Source organism: Bombus fervidus, chromosome 17 (assembly GCF_041682495.2).
Source record: "Bombus fervidus isolate BK054 chromosome 17, iyBomFerv1, whole genome shotgun sequence".
Taxonomy (NCBI): Eukaryota; Metazoa; Arthropoda; class Insecta; order Hymenoptera; family Apidae; genus Bombus; species Bombus fervidus.
Genome location: NC_091533.1, coordinates 7,894,598 through 7,915,704, shown reverse-complemented (window position 1 = coordinate 7,915,704; position 21,107 = coordinate 7,894,598). Strand labels below are relative to the sequence as shown.

At 32.4% G+C, this 21,107-nt stretch overlaps 1 protein-coding gene across 1 annotated transcript; it reads left to right on the top strand.

Annotated features, from left to right (window-relative positions):
- Positions 1-2,771: 2,771 nt before the first annotated feature.
- On the top strand, positions 2,772-19,372 carry Cad (homeotic protein caudal). The gene is made up of 3 exons (XM_072020103.1): positions 2,772-5,442; positions 18,166-18,311; positions 19,007-19,372. Exons 1-3 carry the CDS (start codon positions 3,510-3,512, stop codon positions 19,223-19,225), a joined length of 2,298 nt encoding a protein of 765 aa, XP_071876204.1. The 5' UTR covers positions 2,772-3,509; the 3' UTR covers positions 19,226-19,372.
- The last annotated feature ends 1,735 nt before the right edge of the window (positions 19,373-21,107 follow it).

Genomic DNA, 21,107 nt, shown 5'->3' with positions numbered 1-21,107 from the left:
TGGTATGTTGCTAGTCAATATTGTGACATCTATCACTGTCGGTACATTTGTGCCAGTTGTTATTATTATACTATGAAGATATTTTTACTTTTTAGGTATATAATCGACACAGTGTTTCATGGGCATTTTATTTTGCCGATGATTTATATAGATATTACTAAATACGCGCATCGTTGCCCCGATATTTGACTTAAGATTATCGCACGATAAACTTATAGCAAGCCGAATATATACAAATAAGTATATCGCCTAATGATTTATTCCAGCTTTGTAAAAACTGTAAGCCATCGGCAAAATCTTCCACACCAATGCATTATATGTATAGATAAATTCTTTTCTTCTTTAAAATCTCTATTATTTAATATTTCATCGACGTTGATATTCTAATTGTCATTTAATGCTATGTTAGATATATACGATATTTTTCATACTCATCGATGATTTAGAAAGCACTTGTAGTAATTTGGATCTTCAATGGATTCTCGTTGTCAGTATGTTCTATATACAATACCTAATAAATGTATATAATAGTGCAATAATTTGGTTTAAATCAATTTCCAAAGAAGATACGATCTGCGCTCATAAATTTCAATAGTAGCTAACAGTTGAATCGTATATAGCTTAGATTAATTCAATGGGGAGTGTGTATCTACACGCGTATAACGTAAAGAACACTATTTCCGAGTCACTTGAAAGAAATATAGAGTGCTGATAAGCAAGGGATATCTCTATTATTATTGCTTGGAAATAGTATCTATATAATTTAGTTAGATTGTCCGTGTATTACATGCAATCGTTTTATTCTCATTTTAAATACTCGTATTATACCTTATGTAAACATAATAAACGATAATCATCGATCTTAATCACAGTTATGAAACCACACAAGTTCAAGTTTTTGGCTTTAAATCATTTCTGTGGCCGGATGATTTATGAAGTCGGCGCAGTGCAGTTTATAATTGTTATACATTCCTAATTATGTATGATTTTGTTACGACCACGCAATAAAGTATCAGAATTTGCTGGCCTGGTGCAACGAACGCGATGAGCTATGTAATTTCTCATTGCGTTTCTCTCTCTTCGTTTCCTACGAAAAATATCTATAGTTATATATATAAACACTTATATTCAATGAATATGATTATACGTATGTAAATGTTAAACGATACCTGTACATATCTATGCAATTTAATTTCAATTTTATTAAATTATATTTATGCAGATATCAAATATTTAATCGAATTGCAAACGATTATTTATATATATATATACATCACCTGTTACTCTTTTAATGAAAATTAATACGTACCTATAGGTACCATACAACGATGGGCACACCAATAGGTACAATTTATTTCCGTAATTCACATAAAACATATATACCAGCGGTTTATAACTTTTTATTTACCGCGGACTTTCTTTAAACAATATATTGTTCTCGTAAACTCCCAAGACACGATAGGAAATTTATATCCTAAATGTGCCAAATATGTACCAAATAATAATCTTTCTGAATGAAAGAGATTCATTATAAATAAATAAATACACGTAATAAATATTTTTATCCGAATAATACGATCACAATCTACATGAAAGATGGAACCCCGCTGGGGGTAACCATCCACATGCTATATTTTTATTCTTTAAGCTATAACATTTTACCAAATGTCCTTCTGGACAAATTGTAAAATTTAAACAAATAGATAATAAAAAAAAACCTCTCAAAAAAAAAAAAAACAATCTACATGTGCGAGGACTTCGTGGTCGCCGCTGATCTAGACTATCTCTTTTTAAAATAATATTATTATACAATGAGACGGAAAGTTCGGAAAACTATATAGCGTTTTAGACAGAAGTAGAACTGAAATGTATATAATATAATATAGCATATACATTTTAGTTCTACTTCTCTTTTTAAAATAATATTATTATACAATGAGACGGAAAGTTCGGAAAACTATATAGCGTTTTAGACAGAAGTAGAACTGAAATGTATATAATATAATATAGCATATACATTTTAGTTCTACTTCTCTTTTTAAAATAATATTATTATACAATGAGACGGAAAGTTCGGAAAACTATATAGCGTTTTAGACAGAAGTGCACTTACTTGCACTTACCCACAATCTTCTATACATATTCTATATAATTATTAGTTAAAGCGAAGTTTCATTTAAGTATATATTCAATAGCAAATCTCCGTTTAAAAATCATATCTTTGGAACCCTGAAAGCGATTAAATCCTCCATTTTTAATAAACGTGCCGACGGATTTTGATTCCAAAGACCAGTTACATAACACGAACTCCTGCTATATTCGAAAACCTAAAATAATCCACCGACGATAAAATCTCGATCAAGCCCAGAAACTGAACTTTCTCGCGTGTGCACCGATCTTCATTAAACGTCCCCCACCATCATCTGACGTAAACACGCAGAGATCCTTCAGATAAATTTCCATAACCTCGTCCAAATGCTATTAAATGGCGACAAGTGCGAAAAATGTTGTCTATTTCGCGTGTTTCATGTTTGGTTTACATTCGCGGGGGTGTGAGAGCTGCCTTCCAGCAATTTTTATCTGCCAGCGATATCTCTAGCCGTCGAAACTTTCGTGCGACGCCATTACAGCTAACGGTAACCACGCAACGCGTTGATTGGTTGCGTGGCACCAGTGGTGGGGGGAAGTTCCCGCCCCGGGAGTGACCCTATTTCTAGACAGTGCCGGAGGCTTACTGACCATAGTCGAACACACTACCGTTGTCTTAACATCGGACACGAGTTTGTTGTTACAGGGAAGTGTATCTAGTCGTGAATTTATACTTAATAGTGCGGAACTTGTAAGTTATTCGTGTGTTTCTACTTTGCTTCGAAAATTGAAGAGAAAATTTCGAATGTTTCTGGATGTGAAAGGTGCGTGGTTTAAGTGATCAACTAAACAGTTAAAAAGTTCGAGCTAGGCCGAACTAACAGAATTTTCACAATAAGGATGCTGTCAAATTTTTAGAATTGGTTTCCGTTCGCTGTGGAATTCGTCACAGTGACGGAAGTAATTTTTTCGACATATAAATTTGGTAATTCTCGATTGACCACTTACATCAACGTTATTGACACTATCAGACGGCTCGTTTGATAACCACAATTATTCATTTAACGAGATGTAACCGTGACAAGCGCACAGTGACGAAGTTTTCTATCTTACGACACAAATTTTAAAAACAAGTTGTTCCTATAAAGTTTAATTTATGTTTATTGACAAGAACTAGCGATATAAAGCAATAAAGGAGATAAATTTAACTTAATCTTTTAATAAATTAATGTTGCATTAGCTTTAACAAATCTTAAAAATTGTTTTATATGACTAAATTTTATATTGACTAAAAATAATAACTCGTAATTGTGATAAAAGAAATCTAGTCTATACGAACCTCGAAATTCGTTGCTCAACTGATTAATAATAATTGACTAAAGAAAATTATTCTTTTCGAGGGTGTACAAAAATCGAATTAAATGGAAGACATATGTAATATCGGAATGGTATCTTACTATAATTCTCTTGCGATGCTTTGTCAACAACAGCAAGTATCTGGCCAGCAGCCACTTCCACAGCAAATACCACAAAATAATTCTGTACAACATAATTCGACATCAAATAATTCTGCACTAAGTAATTCTACACAACATAATTCTGTGCAACATAATTCTGTGCAACATAATTCAACGCAACATAATTCAACGCAACAACATAATTCAACGCAACATAATTCAACGCAACATCATTCTGCACAACATGATCCGCAACAAACAAACACCACAGCCGACGGAGGTCAACAATACTGGTATAGTTATCCAAATGAGCATCTACATGTATCTTCACATGGATCTTCACATGGATCTTCACATGGATCTTCACATGGGTCTTCACATGGATCTTCACATGGGTCTTTACATGGACATCTATATACATATCCACACACACATACATATACACAAACACTTACACAAACACAAGCGCAAATACAGGCAGAAGCGCAAGTTGAAGCTCAAGCTCAAGCACAAGCTCAAGCACAAGTTCAAGCACAAACACAAGCACAAACACATACACAAGTACAAGAACAAACACATACACAAGTACAAGAACAAACACATACACAAGTACAAGAACAAACACAAGTACAAGCACAAAAACAAGTACAAGCACAAACACATACACAAGCACAAACACATACACATGCACAAACACATACACAAGCACAAACACATACACAAGCACAAGCACATACACAAGCACAAGCACATACACAAGCACAAGCATATACACAAGCACAAGCATATACACAAGCACAAACATATACACAAGCACAAACACATACACAAGCACAAGCATATACACAAGCACAAGCATATACACAAGCACAAACACATACACAAGCACAAACACATACACATACACATCCAAATACACGTGCACGTACAATTACACGAGCACGTGCAAATGCACGTGCAAGTACATTTCCATATGCACTTCCACAAAAACTTTCACAAACACTTCCACAAACACTTCCACAAACACTTCCACAAACATTTTCACATGCACTTTCACAAACATTTTCACATGCAATTCCACAAACACTTTCACATGCACTTCCACAAACACTTTCACATGCACTTCCACAAACGCTTTCACATGCACTTCCACAAACGCTTTCACATGCACTTCCACAAACGCTTTCACATGGACTTCCACAAACACTTTCACATGGACTTCCACAAACACTTCCACATGCACTTCCACAAACACTTTCACATGCACTTCCACAAACTCTTTCACATGGGCTTCCACAAACTCTTTCACATGGGCTTCCACAAACTCTTTCACATGGGCTTCCACAAACACTTTCACATGCACATACACAAACACTTTCACATGCACATACACAATCACTTTCACATGCACATACACAAACATTTTCACAAACACTTACACACGCACATACACATCCACATGGATATTCACATGTCCATTATCAATCAACTGGACCACAACAATATTTGGATCCGGCAGAGATGATTCCTAATTGGCCGCATCCTCACGCTTACCCGTACTCACATATTCATCAGTATCAGTATCACCAATATCAACAAGCTCAGCTGGCAGGATTAAATGATTGGGGTAATGAAGCATGTGGTCCTCTTATAACTGAAGAAACAAGCCCTCCTGTTACTGTCAGCGGGAGCGAAGTTAGTAATCCAGAGACTTCGTCTACTCCACCGAGGAATAACGGCAGCAGTAACGTTACGAATAGTAAAAATATTATTGCGCCGCCTAGCACTAGCAATAGTGGGAACAGTATTAATAGCGCGACATCGATGAGACCCGCGCAGATCAGAAGTCCCTACGAATGGATGAAGAAGAGTTCCTACCAGTCTCACCCCAATCCTGGTTAGTCTTATTTGATTTACTTACCTATTTTATTTTATTGCTTTACTTATCTACTTTATTTTATTACTTATATGCTCTACTTTCTTGCTTTACGTATTTCTTTCAGTTACTTTATTTTATTTAGAAGTTTATTTTATTTTCATTTATGGATACGATTTATTTCTTGTATTTGGGAGGAAATCCGCACAAATCCGTATATTAGAGGTTCTGGATAATTTTTCGTTTTATGAAACAAATTGTGTAAATCAAAATTCTATTTTTTACTTCTTTAATTAGTTTATTTATCCTTTTTATTTTTAATTTACACCGGATTTTTTTAATTAACTACGGAAATGGATACTGGATTTATGGTTTTGCCTTGCTATACGGTTTTGTACATGTTTCTCCTATTGGATATACATTGGTATATTTTGTTAGTCATATATTATTGGTAGGCATATACTTGTTAGTTTTTGGTGTCGGCTGGTTATAGAATCGATAGGATATGTAAAAAGAAGATTTGGTTCGTTAATTGCAGTAACAGAGAATTTCTATTTAATATTCAACGTTCGTTGCATCTATTTTATCGTCTAAAACTACGTTCAGAATATAATACGTACTTCTGTTCCTCCTCGGAACTTTCAAATTCTTTCTCTGAATTGTAGAATATTTTAATTTCCTACGTTGCAATTCGTATAAAATTACTGATTACGAATGTATTAATAATTGATTTGTTCAATTTCGTGCATGCACGAAAATTTTTCGGACACGATACTGTTTACGCAACACTCTGATCAAAATCCGAGAATGGTAGTCATTTTTGACTTAAAAATAATTAAATGGAAAGTTTAGTCTAGAAAATTTAATCTTCACTTTCTCTGTCTTTATATCGTTTATTAACCCTTCGCAGTGCAAACGATTCCTATACAAATCTTTCATCTGCAATCAAGTACTCGTATTAATATTCAGACATCGTTCTATCTCGAAATTTATTATTTTTGAGAGAAAAGACGTTACTTAAAAGTCGATTCAAATTAACCACTATGCTAACGTTTGACATTGAGACTGTCTAAAAAATTAGATCTACAGACATAAAATATCGTATTATGTCGTGAAAGGTCAAACATTGGTCAACAAATTATGATAAAATAATTAAACAAAAAATGAGTAGAGACACGCGAGTCACTTTGTTCGCTAATAATAAATACCGAAAACGATAATTTTTAACCGGTAAGACTAATCGATGTAGGTACCATTTTACAAGAAAAAAGTAGATAGCGCGATATTTATGCGACAATCGTATTATTGTTACTGATAATACTTTACGAACGTAAGAATCGTACCTCGAATGAGATTTAACGAATAATAGGAAGAAATGACGAATAAATTTCGATCACGGCTCTCTTGCACAATTTACTTTGTATTAATCTAGGTATTAGCGGAATCTTAGTTACAAGTTACAAGTAATTAGTAAATTGTTTTTTGTAGAATTATGATAAATGTAGTAAATTTCTTATTATACTATAATAAATCTTAATAAATACGTGTGTATATATATATGTAGCGTTAATAAATTTTTTCATAATAAAGTAGTAAACTCAGTAATAAAATTTCTATATAGTAAAGTAGTAAAAATACTTGTTGCTAATGAGTTTGCTAATGAAGGAAAGATTTATAAGCGTAATTTTACAAATTAAACAAATCGCAAATTAATTGCCCTATTTTACATAAAATCGTAAATTACATTAAAAATCGTAAAAAAATTTACGTTAATACAAATACGCAAACGACGTTACAAAGATGTTTCTGAGCAACGTTAAAACAGTGCAATTTTGCGATCTGTAGTTAAGAAAATTTAAGACATTCTTCACAAATTATAAAATATTGTTTGCGGAATTGAAGTTTATGAATTATAAAGAACAATTTTATAGTTGTAAAAAGTTTCGCTGATATAATCTGTTTGGAAAATTATTGTGCAAGGGTATCTGGAAATGTATTGATAAATTCAAGCAACGAATTTCAATATTTTGAAACGATCTTGCCAGTTTACGTCTCACGATTTAAAGTCAAATTGCTTCAAACAGTATTCTAATTGTTAGTATTAAAAAAAAAAAAAAAAAAAAAAAAAAAAAACAACAATAACTGACATGATGGATGAGACGAATTAAAACGTTTCTCGTTAATACAGATAAGGTTCCCGCGTTAATGGAGCTTCGATTATACCTTTAAAATATCACTTCGTTTATACCTTTAAAATATCACTTCGTTTCTACATGATTATATTCGTTTACCCCTTAACAATGATACGATAATATCGAGTATAGATTATATAATTTGCTACTTTCTACTATAATTTATTGTATTTTATTCTATGCTACACACTAAATACTGTATTTAAAATATAATCATAGTTTCATAAAATATTCTATTGTTTATATAGCTGGCAAATAATACGTTATATATATATATATATCATTTAAAATAAATTAAAATCAGTTGACATATTCAAAATCGAGCTATTAGGAAATGCAAGAAATTTGTCAAATTTATCGGTGAATTATTAATTAAATAAAAATAGTAATTATAACAATTGTTCTTTAAAATTGAAACCACTGAAAAGTAGCGTTAATTAATAGCTAATTGAAGAACGTAGAGCATAAGATTTTATTGATGTAAAAATCGATAGAAAAATTGTTTATATTTTCTTGATAGATGCCTATTTAAATAATTACTTACATAGCCTGTAACAAAAAAATCGAGTTACGAATACAATAATATGACAAACTGACAACCTAGGACGTTGGGTCTCTATGTCAACAGATATGATATTTATATACTAGATGAATATATATAATACATCATATCTTTCTACAATAATACATACAGTGTCTCATGAAAGTATTTGAACGTTTAATATAAAAAATTTGTATGTTCATATTGTATGTATTTCATAACACATTTTCCAATTTCATTACACGGTATTATAATGAGACACGACTGTCATTATTATATGTATTGACCTTTGAAACCAATCTGAAAATGTAATATATACAAGAAACTAGGAGAGATTTACTGCAAGCGTATGTTCAATACAAAAATTGATACACAACACAACCGTTTTAAACATATGAGATGGTCCCATTGAATATTCAAACTTATTAATATAATGGATTGTTTAAATACTTTTGCGATCATTGTCAAATATATCCTAAATATCTTGCAGTTTCCACGTGCATTATCAGATTTGTTCCAAAGTTGACGAATTATGATAAAGTATATATATGGCTTATATTACTGGTTCGTTAGATGAGTAACAATTCTCAGAATGATTGATAAATTCACGTTTACAGCTTATTTTCGTAGATATCTCGAAACTGAAAATTCATATAATGTCGCTCCTCTATCAAACGATATCGAACGATAGCAAATTCACTCTATTTCACGATACGCGAAAGATCGTTTCTGTCGATACACATAATCTTAATATAATTTACTTGAATTAGCGTTAAATGAGAGACTTTTAAGAAAGAATCGTGGAGAACTCGGCGCACATCGCACTCGACTATACATAAACACGTCTCTGCGGTCTAGATACGGTGAACAATGTAAACACGGTAACAGACGAGCAAACATCTAATTGCTCTCAAATATTTGTGAGATAATCTCCGTCCTCTTGCTGTCGCCTCGATTTTTAACCGGACCAACGAAACTCAGAACGCTACTCTTTCCAGTCATCTTCAAGTACAAAGGATTCGTTTCTTTCAAAATTCATCCACAGTTAGTCACGAAACATGTCAAGTAATTTTCTTCCGAGTTCCGCGAGTTTGAAAGTTGTCGCAACGAAGTTGAACGTGATTTTAAAATTACGCGGATTTTTCCATTTTGTAGCAATGCTAAAGATAAATCACATACATGATAAGATAAATTACCATAGAGAACTTTTATATTCTCAGATCTTTTGTTTCAAACTTTATCGATATAGTGACGATAGTCTGATTTCATCGCAATTAACTACTAACAAAACTTCAAGATAAAAATTAACCGAATTTTATTTCCACTATAGGTTTACATATTTCACGTTGAATTTTATTGCAATTATAGTTGAGATTATAGATTCATAGATGTTTACATGTTCATATACATGTTTCCTGATTTACGTGGATTTTAATTGTTTCGGTAAACCTCTCGAATGTCTGTTAATTCTTCGTGTACAGTTTATGGATTGAGTTTCGTATTACGTGATGTATGTATATATGATGGAGAAGATTTATAGCTCTTAGAAAATTTTTCTGCATAAAACTTTTCCACTGAAAAATGAAAAAGAAACGAGACGAGAGTAGAACATCGTCTCTAGATATTACAACTTTGAAATGCCACTTGAAAATTTCTAACGTTTAGAAAGTTGTATATCTTTATTAAAACTATTGTTATTTTCATAGGTAATTATAATTAAAAACAGGGGTTTGTTAAAATTCATAATGAAGAAGACTACAATTTTTATACTCCATAATAAAGAAGATCGAGGTTTTCTTAAACTTCATAATAAAACTCACGCTACGGGAAAGAACTTGCTTCGTATATCTCTAGTGGAATAATCTTAGAATGAAGATATCTATACGCTCAGACAGTCAAATATTTTCTACTATTGCAGCATGCAACATAACTGCAAGTTGCAACGCAAATGCAAGTTCTCCGATTCACGACCTCTGCATCATTGACGGTACGATACCAATAGTTGATATTCGGATGTGCACTGTATTATTTTCTAGTTATTCGTGAATATGTCGTTGATTAGTAATGAACAAAAGTGTTTATTCGTATAGACTAGCTTGCCTTGTAAAATCCTGTGCAAGTACTTGTAAATGTATATGATTTTTTACTTAATTCTTTTACGAAATATCACTTTTCAAGGTCGCAACAAATTAGAATATCGGTTTCGCTTCTTAAAATGTTTATATCTGATAACCGTTAACTGAAATTTATTTGTATACGTATTTTTACTTCTATTCCAAAATAGTTCTAAAATTAATTTCTTAAATTAATTTTAAAGCAATTGAAATCTTGTGTTTTTTCCAAAAATTGTATTTGTAATTTCATTGTAGCCTTCGGTATTTATTTTTATTTATTGCCTTTTCTTTTAAATTCCAAAGTTGCCTTACGATAAATTGAAGAAAAAACCACACTTACACAGAATATTTAGAAGAAAAGTGCTATTACTTTTCTTCATCCGTGTATACATATATGGTCATAGATAGTTCGATAGTTTGCATGTCTCAATTACGTACATCTAAACTTATAGTCGTTAAGTTTGCCTTGCTGAATGTAAATTTTATATTGTGGATATATTCCATTATCTATTAACCATTTAATATTTATGATACGAATATCGGTGATGAAATTATTGCATGATATAATCATTTGCATGAATTGTATGCTATGATAATTTATAAGCGATCTAAATGTTTCTCCTAATATATATTTATAACTTTTAACACAGTTGCTTTTCATATAGTTGCACAATGCCAGTAATAGAAATAGGCAATTATGTACATAATTGTTGATTAAATTCTTCAACTAAATTTATCAATTAAATGAAAGATCGAAATCGTTGAAAAGTTTACCACTACTGGACGTAACATTCTCAAATAATTCTAGTTCTCTGATATTCGATTTCCCAAGTTTCCAGTATTTTCAATTCTCTAAGCTGTAAACTCTCACGTTTAAATCGCCCATAGCGAGGCTCCCAAACTTTTACGGATCGACACCTACTTTGGAAAACAATAATTTTTTACGATCCATTCGAAGGTCACACGAAGCGTAATTGCTATCGGGACTTGACTTTCACGATTGACTTTATATAGATCTGCAAACTCGAAGAAACTAGACAAAAACAGTAATCCTCGCGTAATCTCTAACCGAACTAACTTTGAATTGTGTAACCGACGATTTTCGATGAATAAGACGCTTCTAATGAACGTTTAAAGAACTTTCATATTTTGATATTTAACTGGGCCAAAATCAGCTGGTGTAAGATCCACACACTTTGTAAATTTATGACTCACAGTATACAGAAGCAAACTTTCAAGTATTTGCTTCACTTCGAAGTATAACTACAGCCAAATCATCAGTGGGTAGCACCTTACAATCGTGAGGATATCACGACTTTTCTTTCCTCGTCCTGTTTCCTTCCTGCTGCTAAATTTCATCTTCTTCTCATTTTTCGACCGTTTCACAGCCCAGCATCTCTTCAATACCTTCTACCGGCTATTACCCGGATTTTATGGTTATATTGCAGGCAGCCGCTGTCTCGTATAAAGACGATACTCTGATGATTCAGAATACGTATATTCGCACGCTTCTGGCTGTATGCGATTTTTCCTCGTGATTATTAGTTATAGTTGGCGTGCTCCTTCGAAACGACCGCATTCTGCTCGAGTCATCGCGATAGAGAATGCGTTTTCTCCGGATTTTATTACTGACGCGATTTTACTGTCACCTCGTGAGAAGCTGAGGATAGAATAAAGATGTTTATGTAAATTTGTATTTTTATAGAAATGAAATATAAATACAGGTCGGTCTTACCTATTCAATCTTATTAATATTTTATTTTTAATATTCCGCGTATTTTCTCTAATTTTCAATTTCGCACTAATGCGAATTATTATCACGTCACAATTGTAAATTCACGCTAAATATACTGGAATATAAATCGATTGACTCGTAAAACTTTTGGAAGCAATTTTGTGGCGTAAGTCCATTTAAACGTTCATCCTCGTTCGACTATTATGTCGTAAAACTTCTCCGAACTGTTTGTTTTGCCATCAATGAACTTCCATGAAATCGGTTGCCTGTTAGGATAGACCAGGATAATTTTTACTTTCTACTTTGCTTTCCTAATCGTCTTATACCGACCTTTTTATATTATATTTTACCCATCTGTACCTGCAGCTTAAGAACCAGCTAATGAACTTTGCCGTATCGACAATATAATAATCAATTGAGGGTCGAGGCAAGAGATTTTACTCGGTACTCTTTCTATGGACAGGAAGTTGACGAAATTTCAATTTCGAAAAGTACACCGTAGGTATAATCACAGCCCGAACCTCTAGGTACCTATATATTGTTACTAACTGTTACTTCAACTTTCTGCAGATAAATATCTGAATTCTGACCTGACTGAACGAGCCGTTAAGAGAGGATTACCTTGAGTTCTAAAACAGAGGTTTGATCGTGAAGAATTTGTTACTTTGGTCAGTTTTCTTAGGGTTGATGCTTACAGAGAACTGTGTATTATTCCTATACAAATAGGTAATTTTTCATAGAAAAAAAAATGCATATTGGGAAACATGGAATCGGTAAAGAAATAAACTTTAACGCTCAAAAAACGCTTAAGCGACTTGACGAACTAATTCGTCTTTTTCGCTTAACGGGTTAAAACACATCGTCGTGCATATTACGAAGCACGTGCGAGGCACTCGAGATTATGATTCAATTAAATTCGTCGGATCAGTTAGATGAGATTTTTGCAAATCATGGTTTCTATAAATATCGCGCACTCGTATGAGTGCCGTTATCGGAGATAAAATTGCACAGCGATAACGATTTCTACGATTCAGAAAATTACAAATATTATGTTGTATATTCTTTGGTCTGGACCTTTGCGGCTGAAAAAGGTGCATATGTGTCAAGGAATTTTGAGCGTCGCGCGCCGTGCGGTGCCGTGATTGATTGTTGTTTTCGACCACCAACAATTTCTCATCCTATCAATGTTAGTTACAAGGTTAGGATTTATGTAAACTTGCTTCTCCGAGCGATTCAAGCGAATACGTGTAGTATTTATCCAAGGATTCTTGTAAAATGATATCTCAATATAAACTTAGGCAGGTTGCCTAGATTTCTAAAGATACAAAAAGCTATAAAAGTATAAATTCGTATAAACATCAGCAGTCCATTTATTAGAAATCCAAACTCTAACAGTATCTCACAAAGAGTAAACTATATTTAAATAAACCGTACTCTCCTGTATATTTTAATTCAGTAATATTAAAAAAATCTTATATGCGCGTAACGAGATTAATCAACGAAGCGACTACTGTATAGCTAACTACAGAGGAGACACTTGATATGTAATATACAAATGTTGCATGGCACAATAGAGGTAATTGTGATGTCACTGACGAATAGTACCCGTGCGAGTAGAGAAGCGCCGGTTCAAGTAGAGCGGCGGTATGGGGGTCGCGGTTAAGGGGGTGGCAAAGAGAAGTCGAGGACATCGACAGGAAAAGCGGGACACGCGCTTTCACCATTTCGCATAGCGAAATGGAAGAGCAAACGCTATAATGGGGTAGCAACGAGCCCCAGGAGTCCTCTTTCTTTGCTCCCTTGCTCGAGCTCTCTTCTCGTCTCACTTTTCCGCCGGATAGTACGCAAAATATTCTTCCCTCTTGCTCAATCAAAATACACATATAGCGAGGTGGAGGCACAAAATCATGACGTGGATTTGTTTTGATTGAACTATACGTGTGCGTGCTAAACGTCGTGCTTGTACGGATCAGATTAATTACAACATAAAGGGTTGGTTTCGTAGCGAATATCTAAAGTCGACTTTCAGGAGATTCGTAAAATTATTCAAAAAAGTTTAACACTTGGTTAAAGGTAGGCACGTATTCTTTCGAAAGAAATTCTTTTGTAATCTCTATACAAATATTGCACGACACGTTCCTCTGTGATGCTCAAATTCTTCCATTTGTACTACATCGTGCTGACGATTTACACTCTTCCGTTCACGTTGTTTTTTCTTATCGAATAGTAAAGAAGTTCTTACAACAGGAATATCTATGTGAGATACGTGTTATACAAATCTTGTGAATTAATTATTTGGATGAAGAACAACTGGCTAACGCTGAAACGTTAAGCAATATGTTTCCTTACAGTATCTAAGAAACTTCTAAGGAGAAATCTAAGAAACTTCTCGCACAGTAGCTCTCGATTTCGTACTTTTCTTGAAATTGCAGAGTTTCTTGCTACGCTTGAAGTATCAAAATTGTATCAAAGAAACTAGAATGTAAGATACATGAACAAATACGTAGGAAGAAAAACAAGTTTTGACTTGTATATTTTATCTATACGATTGAGAATCATTGGAATCTTTGAAAATTCACTGTTTTGTAATATTCTTCTTTTGAATAATAATTTCTACGAACATCTTCGTGACAATTATAATATTCTGTTTGAAATAATAATATCTCTATGGAAAATAACGAATTGCCCGTTTTGGTCACTTTAATAACAAACGCGAATAGGTCAAAAATGTGACAAAATTTGTATTAGAACTGATTTTTGTAAAGTTCTTTTCTGAAAGAGGAAGATGAATGATGCACGCGGCGTTACAAGAAATGCATATGTCAATGCGTAATAGAGTAGGTACTGACAATGGGTGAAATGAAATTATCGTGACTGACCTGGTATAACAATTACGCTATTCAAAGTATAAGTAGATCGAGTGTTGACAAGAAACCGGTCGGATAATCGTAGGTGCGAGTTCCGATATCAGAGAGATGAAAAAAGCCGACGGTAATCCTTGCCGACTCACACAACTAAGCGGTTCTTACATCGAAAAACCGACCGTTCTCCCCTTCAAACAACGTTTTCTCCTCTGGGATTTCCGATAGACTTTTTTTCGGATGTAAAAGTTCAAAGTTTATACAACTTTGGACGGTTAAAAATCAAGCAGTTGCAAAGAAATTGGCTTTTCATCTGTTACATCACGCGGATTAATTTCGCGCTGGGTGGCAAACTTTTTCGTTTTATTATTCTGGTGTCTTTGTATCTTTTATTTTATTTTCCAATTTTAAATCTTCCGAAATGATATTTCCTTTTAACAATGCATTATAAAAAAAACTTATCAAAAAATTATGCGGAAAGGTCTGTCGAAATTAAAGGACGCATAATGCCGTAGCGTTTGGAATTTTTTCTTCTTTCTGTTTCGATGACAATCTTCAACGACGAAACGTCTGTCGATAAGATTTAGTAATGTTTTATGCTTGTTTATTGTGCATTAGGTTTCATCGACAATTATGCTTAACATGGCAAATATTTGCGATTCCGATGAACAATACGTGTACGCGCATTGCCGAAAAAGGAATGATATTCGAATATTTATACACGATTGACTCTTTCTGCTTGTTATTTACAAATGTTATTCGCCGATTTGCATATATTAATTATTGTTTTAAAATAGTAGTGTACCTACAAGGTATTTAAGTATACATGCCCTCATTTTCTTTGAATTTGTGGAAAATTATTGGTGACTTCGATTAAATTGTATTTTCTATAGTCTCTATCGTGAGCAATAATAATGCTAAGAAAGACTACATGTTTATGCAAATTCGTACTTTTATGAAACTAATTTAAAAAATGGAACCTGGAAATTGGGTCTTGCTTTATCCATTGAATATTATAAAAAATGGCATACTTTGAATATTTTATACTTAGACTTTTGCACATTATATGTATTTTGTTACATATTAGGTCGGCCGAAAAGTTTCTTTCGTTTTATAAAGAAATAATGGATGTACAATATTTTCCGTTTCATATTATTTTATCGAATTACGTGTGATCCATTTTGTTCTATCAAGATAAAGATCACAACGTTTGATAGATTAGGTTTCATGTCTGTATAAAGATGCATCGTTGTAAAAGGCGTGTCTGTAAAAGAAAAAGACTTTCCGGACAACCTAAATATAATCATTGTAAATAATACGAAGTATAGGAAAATAGGATCTAATGAACTGATACAAAAAATTCGCCAAAGTTGTATCAGTATAGTTTTCAAATTAATATTTGTAAGGAACCTCTTCTTCTTCTTCTACTTCTTCTTCTTCTTCTTCTTACTTAGAAAGGCAGTATAAATCATTCATAGAATCTTCTTGCTTTGTGAAACTCTCCCATAAAACGTTCTTTTTATCAAATTTCCAAAAATACACTATGCGTAAAACGCATTTTATATTTGCGACGGGAATCGTTTCATTACTTCGCTATCATTACCGCGAAAAATTTTAAATGCTCATAGGTACACGATAACGATCGGGCACAATCTGAGCAAGAAATTCGACGTGTCATAATATATTGTTCTAATATTTGAACAGCTATGATACCTATGTATATAACATATCTTCCAACCCCATTCAAATATACAATACCCAAGTCTCCATTTTCCTCCACACATAGTTAATACTCTTAAAAAATCGTAATAATATAATCTTAAAAAAAAAAAAAGAAAATCTGAAATTAGTGGCTTTTATAAATGACTTTTATGCAATCAAACTTTGTCAGTGTATTCTACGGGTACCTGTAATCGAGTAAAAGATGTTATATCCAGACGTCATTTAAAGCTTTATTGAAAACTTACAATAAAAGTACAAAATATAAAGAGAGAACTTTTTGCTATTTGTTGTATAAACTGCTAATTTGATAACATCGCTGATTTGGCTCTAAAATCAAATAAATAAAATCCTGAGACATTTGTCATAAAAATGTTGTTGTTTATATAAAGAATGCCTTTTAAATATAGTGACTTTAAATTTTCATTTTTTTTTTTTTTTTTTTTTTTTTGAGGATTTAAACTATTACGATTTTTAAGAGTCTGCTGTACTTGTGGAAGAAAACACAGTATCAAATTTGAGTATTACATGTATGACAGTAGAAATTAATTTCTCTTTGGGACAGACGAAGAGTTACTATACAGTAATCTCGGTGATTTGGTGCCAGCCATGCTGTATCCATGTATATACCTTCGAAAAGTCTAAGGTCGAAGCTTATTCGTGATGTCTCGAAGGCCTCGAGCACTGTTATCGAGGAGTGGTGGATTAACGTGCACGCCTTTGATCTCGCCGGCCACCGGCCTTATCTAATCGTTTTCCTTTCTCCCGTTGCGTCTCTTCCCGCCCTCTCCGTCAGTTTCGCTGCGTTTCAGTTTCCTTCTCATTTTGTATATTTCGTACTCTGGTGTATAGTAATCGTTTTCGAATGCCACGTTAAATTCGCACCATCAACGACGCAGACTTATCGGTATCTTCTTTCTCGTCCATTTTCTTCAAATTCTTCGTCGCTATATAGTGATGAATCACAGAACGTTCTCTGTCATTCATATACAATGACTCGCTCTAGTATTTGAACGCTTACTGTAGGAAACGTCTAAGTATTATGCTTGATTAAGCTTCTAAAAAGATTAATTACAAGCTAAATTGATATGCCTGCCACTGCATGTAGTAGACAATGTTAACCATTTGATATTAGGTAAAATTTCTTCTCCTTTAGTGTTCTAATTGTATTAAAATTAAACTTACATATTTCTCCTAATTTTGTAAAAATTCTTTATTAATATTTTATACAAATATGAAATTTTTATACGTGTTACTTTTAATTTTTAATGTGATCTTTAATCTTCTTGTAATTTCCATCGAAATTTAGGACGAGTATTATCCATTTTGAAGTTACGTCGTGATTTATCGTTCTTTCGAGGATTTCTTCGCACGTGTCATGTGTAGCGAATAGATTTTTCTAAAATTATTATAAATCATGTTTTACTTACATTACTAATGGGCTTCAGTACGAGATGTGTCTACTTGTATGATCGTCAAAAGCGTTATCTTCGTTATACGCGTTATTGACAAGAGAATTAGGGAAGCAGATATTAAACGTGTAATAATGTCGATCTTATCTTCGCCTTCTTGCTTTTTACAGGAAAAACCCGAACTAAAGACAAATACAGAGTGGTCTACACAGATCATCAGAGGTTGGAGCTTGAAAAGGAGTTTCACTATAGCCGTTACATCACAATCCGCCGCAAAGCTGAACTCGCCGCTAATCTCGGGCTCTCGGAACGACAGGTGAGTAATTTACAAAAATAATAGATACAAATATTTGCGATATTAAAATAAAATGCGACTTGCGGGGAGCGAAGAGTTTGTAGGAATAAAGGGGCACGTTCGACACCTAAATCGTATTTTTTAAGGAAATATTATTTTCTATCAGACTATTAGATAGTATTGGACTTATTAGTATAGGCTGTATACGTATACTTAGCATATGATGGTATCTGATACCATCATAGATAAATACAATTTTCTTTTTTAAATTATATGTTCAACATATCTAAAGAAACTTATGGATTTTATATTCGACTTTATAAACGCACGAAAAATTATTACTATAAATATTACATACATATATAGTGGACTATATACAAATTTATATTACGTTTAGGAAAGTCGCATAATTTTGATTAATTTTGATTTTGCTGGTTCCCTGAAATTATTGTAATATGAAGTCGTCTTGATCATTTCTCAATATATAATAATCGGTGAAGTCGTTAAAATTTACCTAACATCTAAACACAAGCATAATTGGATCAGTAGGTATCAGTAAAATAAAACTACATTTGTATTGTCGCAATATATTCGTAAAATATTTATTACTTGTATTTCGAAAGGTCTAGAAAAATAGTTTCGAATCCTCTATCCTTAAATATTACTTAAATACATGTTCTGTCTCCCGACTATATTCTTAAACACACAATCCACAGGTGAAAATTTGGTTCCAAAATCGCCGCGCAAAAGAACGAAAACAAGTTAAAAAGCGCGAGGAGCACGGACGAAAAGAGTTAAAAGCAGCTGATGGAATGCCAAGCAGCGCAATAGCCAACCTAACGATCGAAGGGTTGGCAGAAATGGGCGGAATGCTTGGTTACGAAGGCAATCCGCCATCTCCAGGTGCCGGACCTTCGTCGCAAGAAGTCCTTTAAGGAGCGCGGCAGCTGCTGTCCACCTAAGCAGCAACTTCCATTGGTGGTAGGATTGTGATCTGGTGTCGTCGAATCGCAGAAGCTTGGTCCCGCGATGGTTAGTTCCAGAAACTCCATTTAATGCATGCTGGTAAGCGGACGTATGAATTGAGGCGATCAATATTATATTCTCGCGAAAAATTAACAAGATTAACTAATAAATTAATGTAAAAGACTTTTCTTTCATCAGTTCCTAAAAATATTTGAAAATATTTAAATAATTTAAAATGAAATAATATTTTTGAGAAAAAGTTTTTATAATAACTAGAATTTCATTATAAAAAATAATAATAATAATTAATATTTAAAAATGTTTGTGAAATATCGACCTGATGAAAGGAATATAATGATATAAAAATGTTGCTTATAGTAGAATACGGATTTATATAATTTTATAGAAATTATATAAATACTTTTATGACAATAATTTATAATAAAATTTTAATGTATGGTGCATACAGTATATAATGATAAATATATTTATAACGTTAAATATGATATTCATTTAATTTGAATAAAATTAATCTATTTCTATTTCTATTATTGACAATCTTTATCTGTAATTTTTATACGCTTGTGAAATATTAGGAGAGAACCAATTATTTGATATTTTACAATATCATTTTATAAAAAATGTTCTCGATGTATGGAAAGATTCCGTTTATTCGATAGAAATAAAACAAGTATCTGTTACGGTTCCTAGGTGGCTCCGAAACAGACACTTGTATATTTTCTTTGAAAACTAAACATCTTTTAACGAATGATCTTTTCATACTTCTTAATAAATATGAAACAAATTTTCTAGTAATAGAAAATTGAAAAATAAGATGAAATTGAATAGTTGACAATGGTTCAAAAGCGTATAAAAATTAACAGTTATAGTGAGCTATTATTGAAAATCTATTTATATAAAATAGTATGAAAATCTGCTGTTTAATTATAATAATCAAAAAGAAAAATTATTTAGCGGATTGTCAAGATTGGAACTTGCAAGAGATATTAAATTTTCGCACCTTCTTTCTTATCCTTTGGATAAGGATATTTGCTGGAATTGGATATTATAAATTCGAAAATTCCATATTTTACTCTTTCAACTTCCACTTGTGATGCTCCGGCTTCCTCATCTTTTCTTATATTAAACAGCAGCGTTCAATACAATTTCACAAAATTTTTAATTGCAAAAACAAATTTTTTTCAATATATAAATTTACGGAAATACGCAACAAAATTAATAAAATGTGCAGAAATTGCAAATATAAATAATTTCCGTAATCTTTAATAAGGAGAAAAATCCTTATTTAATCAAAATTATAATGAATATCAAAGTTGACAGTTGAAGTTAAATATTGGTTTATAAGCATCAATATGAATTTAAATATAAATCCGTATTCTACTTTTTATAAACAAAATTATTTCAATTTTCAACGGACGGGACGGAATATAAAATTTTTATAAAATATATATTTTTCCGAAATATATCGTGCATGAATAATTTCAAACGCTTTGTAAATTATAACAGTTTGCTCGAATTTATCGCATACCCTGCATTATAACGAGTTCTTAGATTATCAAATGATAATCAAATTTCTGATATTTTAGAATACTCGAAGGATGTCAGAAATATGCAGCGTTTGCGTTAAATTACGAGCCACTGTTGATATCGATGTATTCGTGCACTTCGATTAATACGTTGAATCATAAATATTGTTAAAAATTATAATTAATGGAGATATAGAAAGAGGAAAGTAAAAAAAATATATACATATATATACACCTGTATATTATATAGTATAAATATATATATATATATATATATTATTATGTTATATTATATACATATATT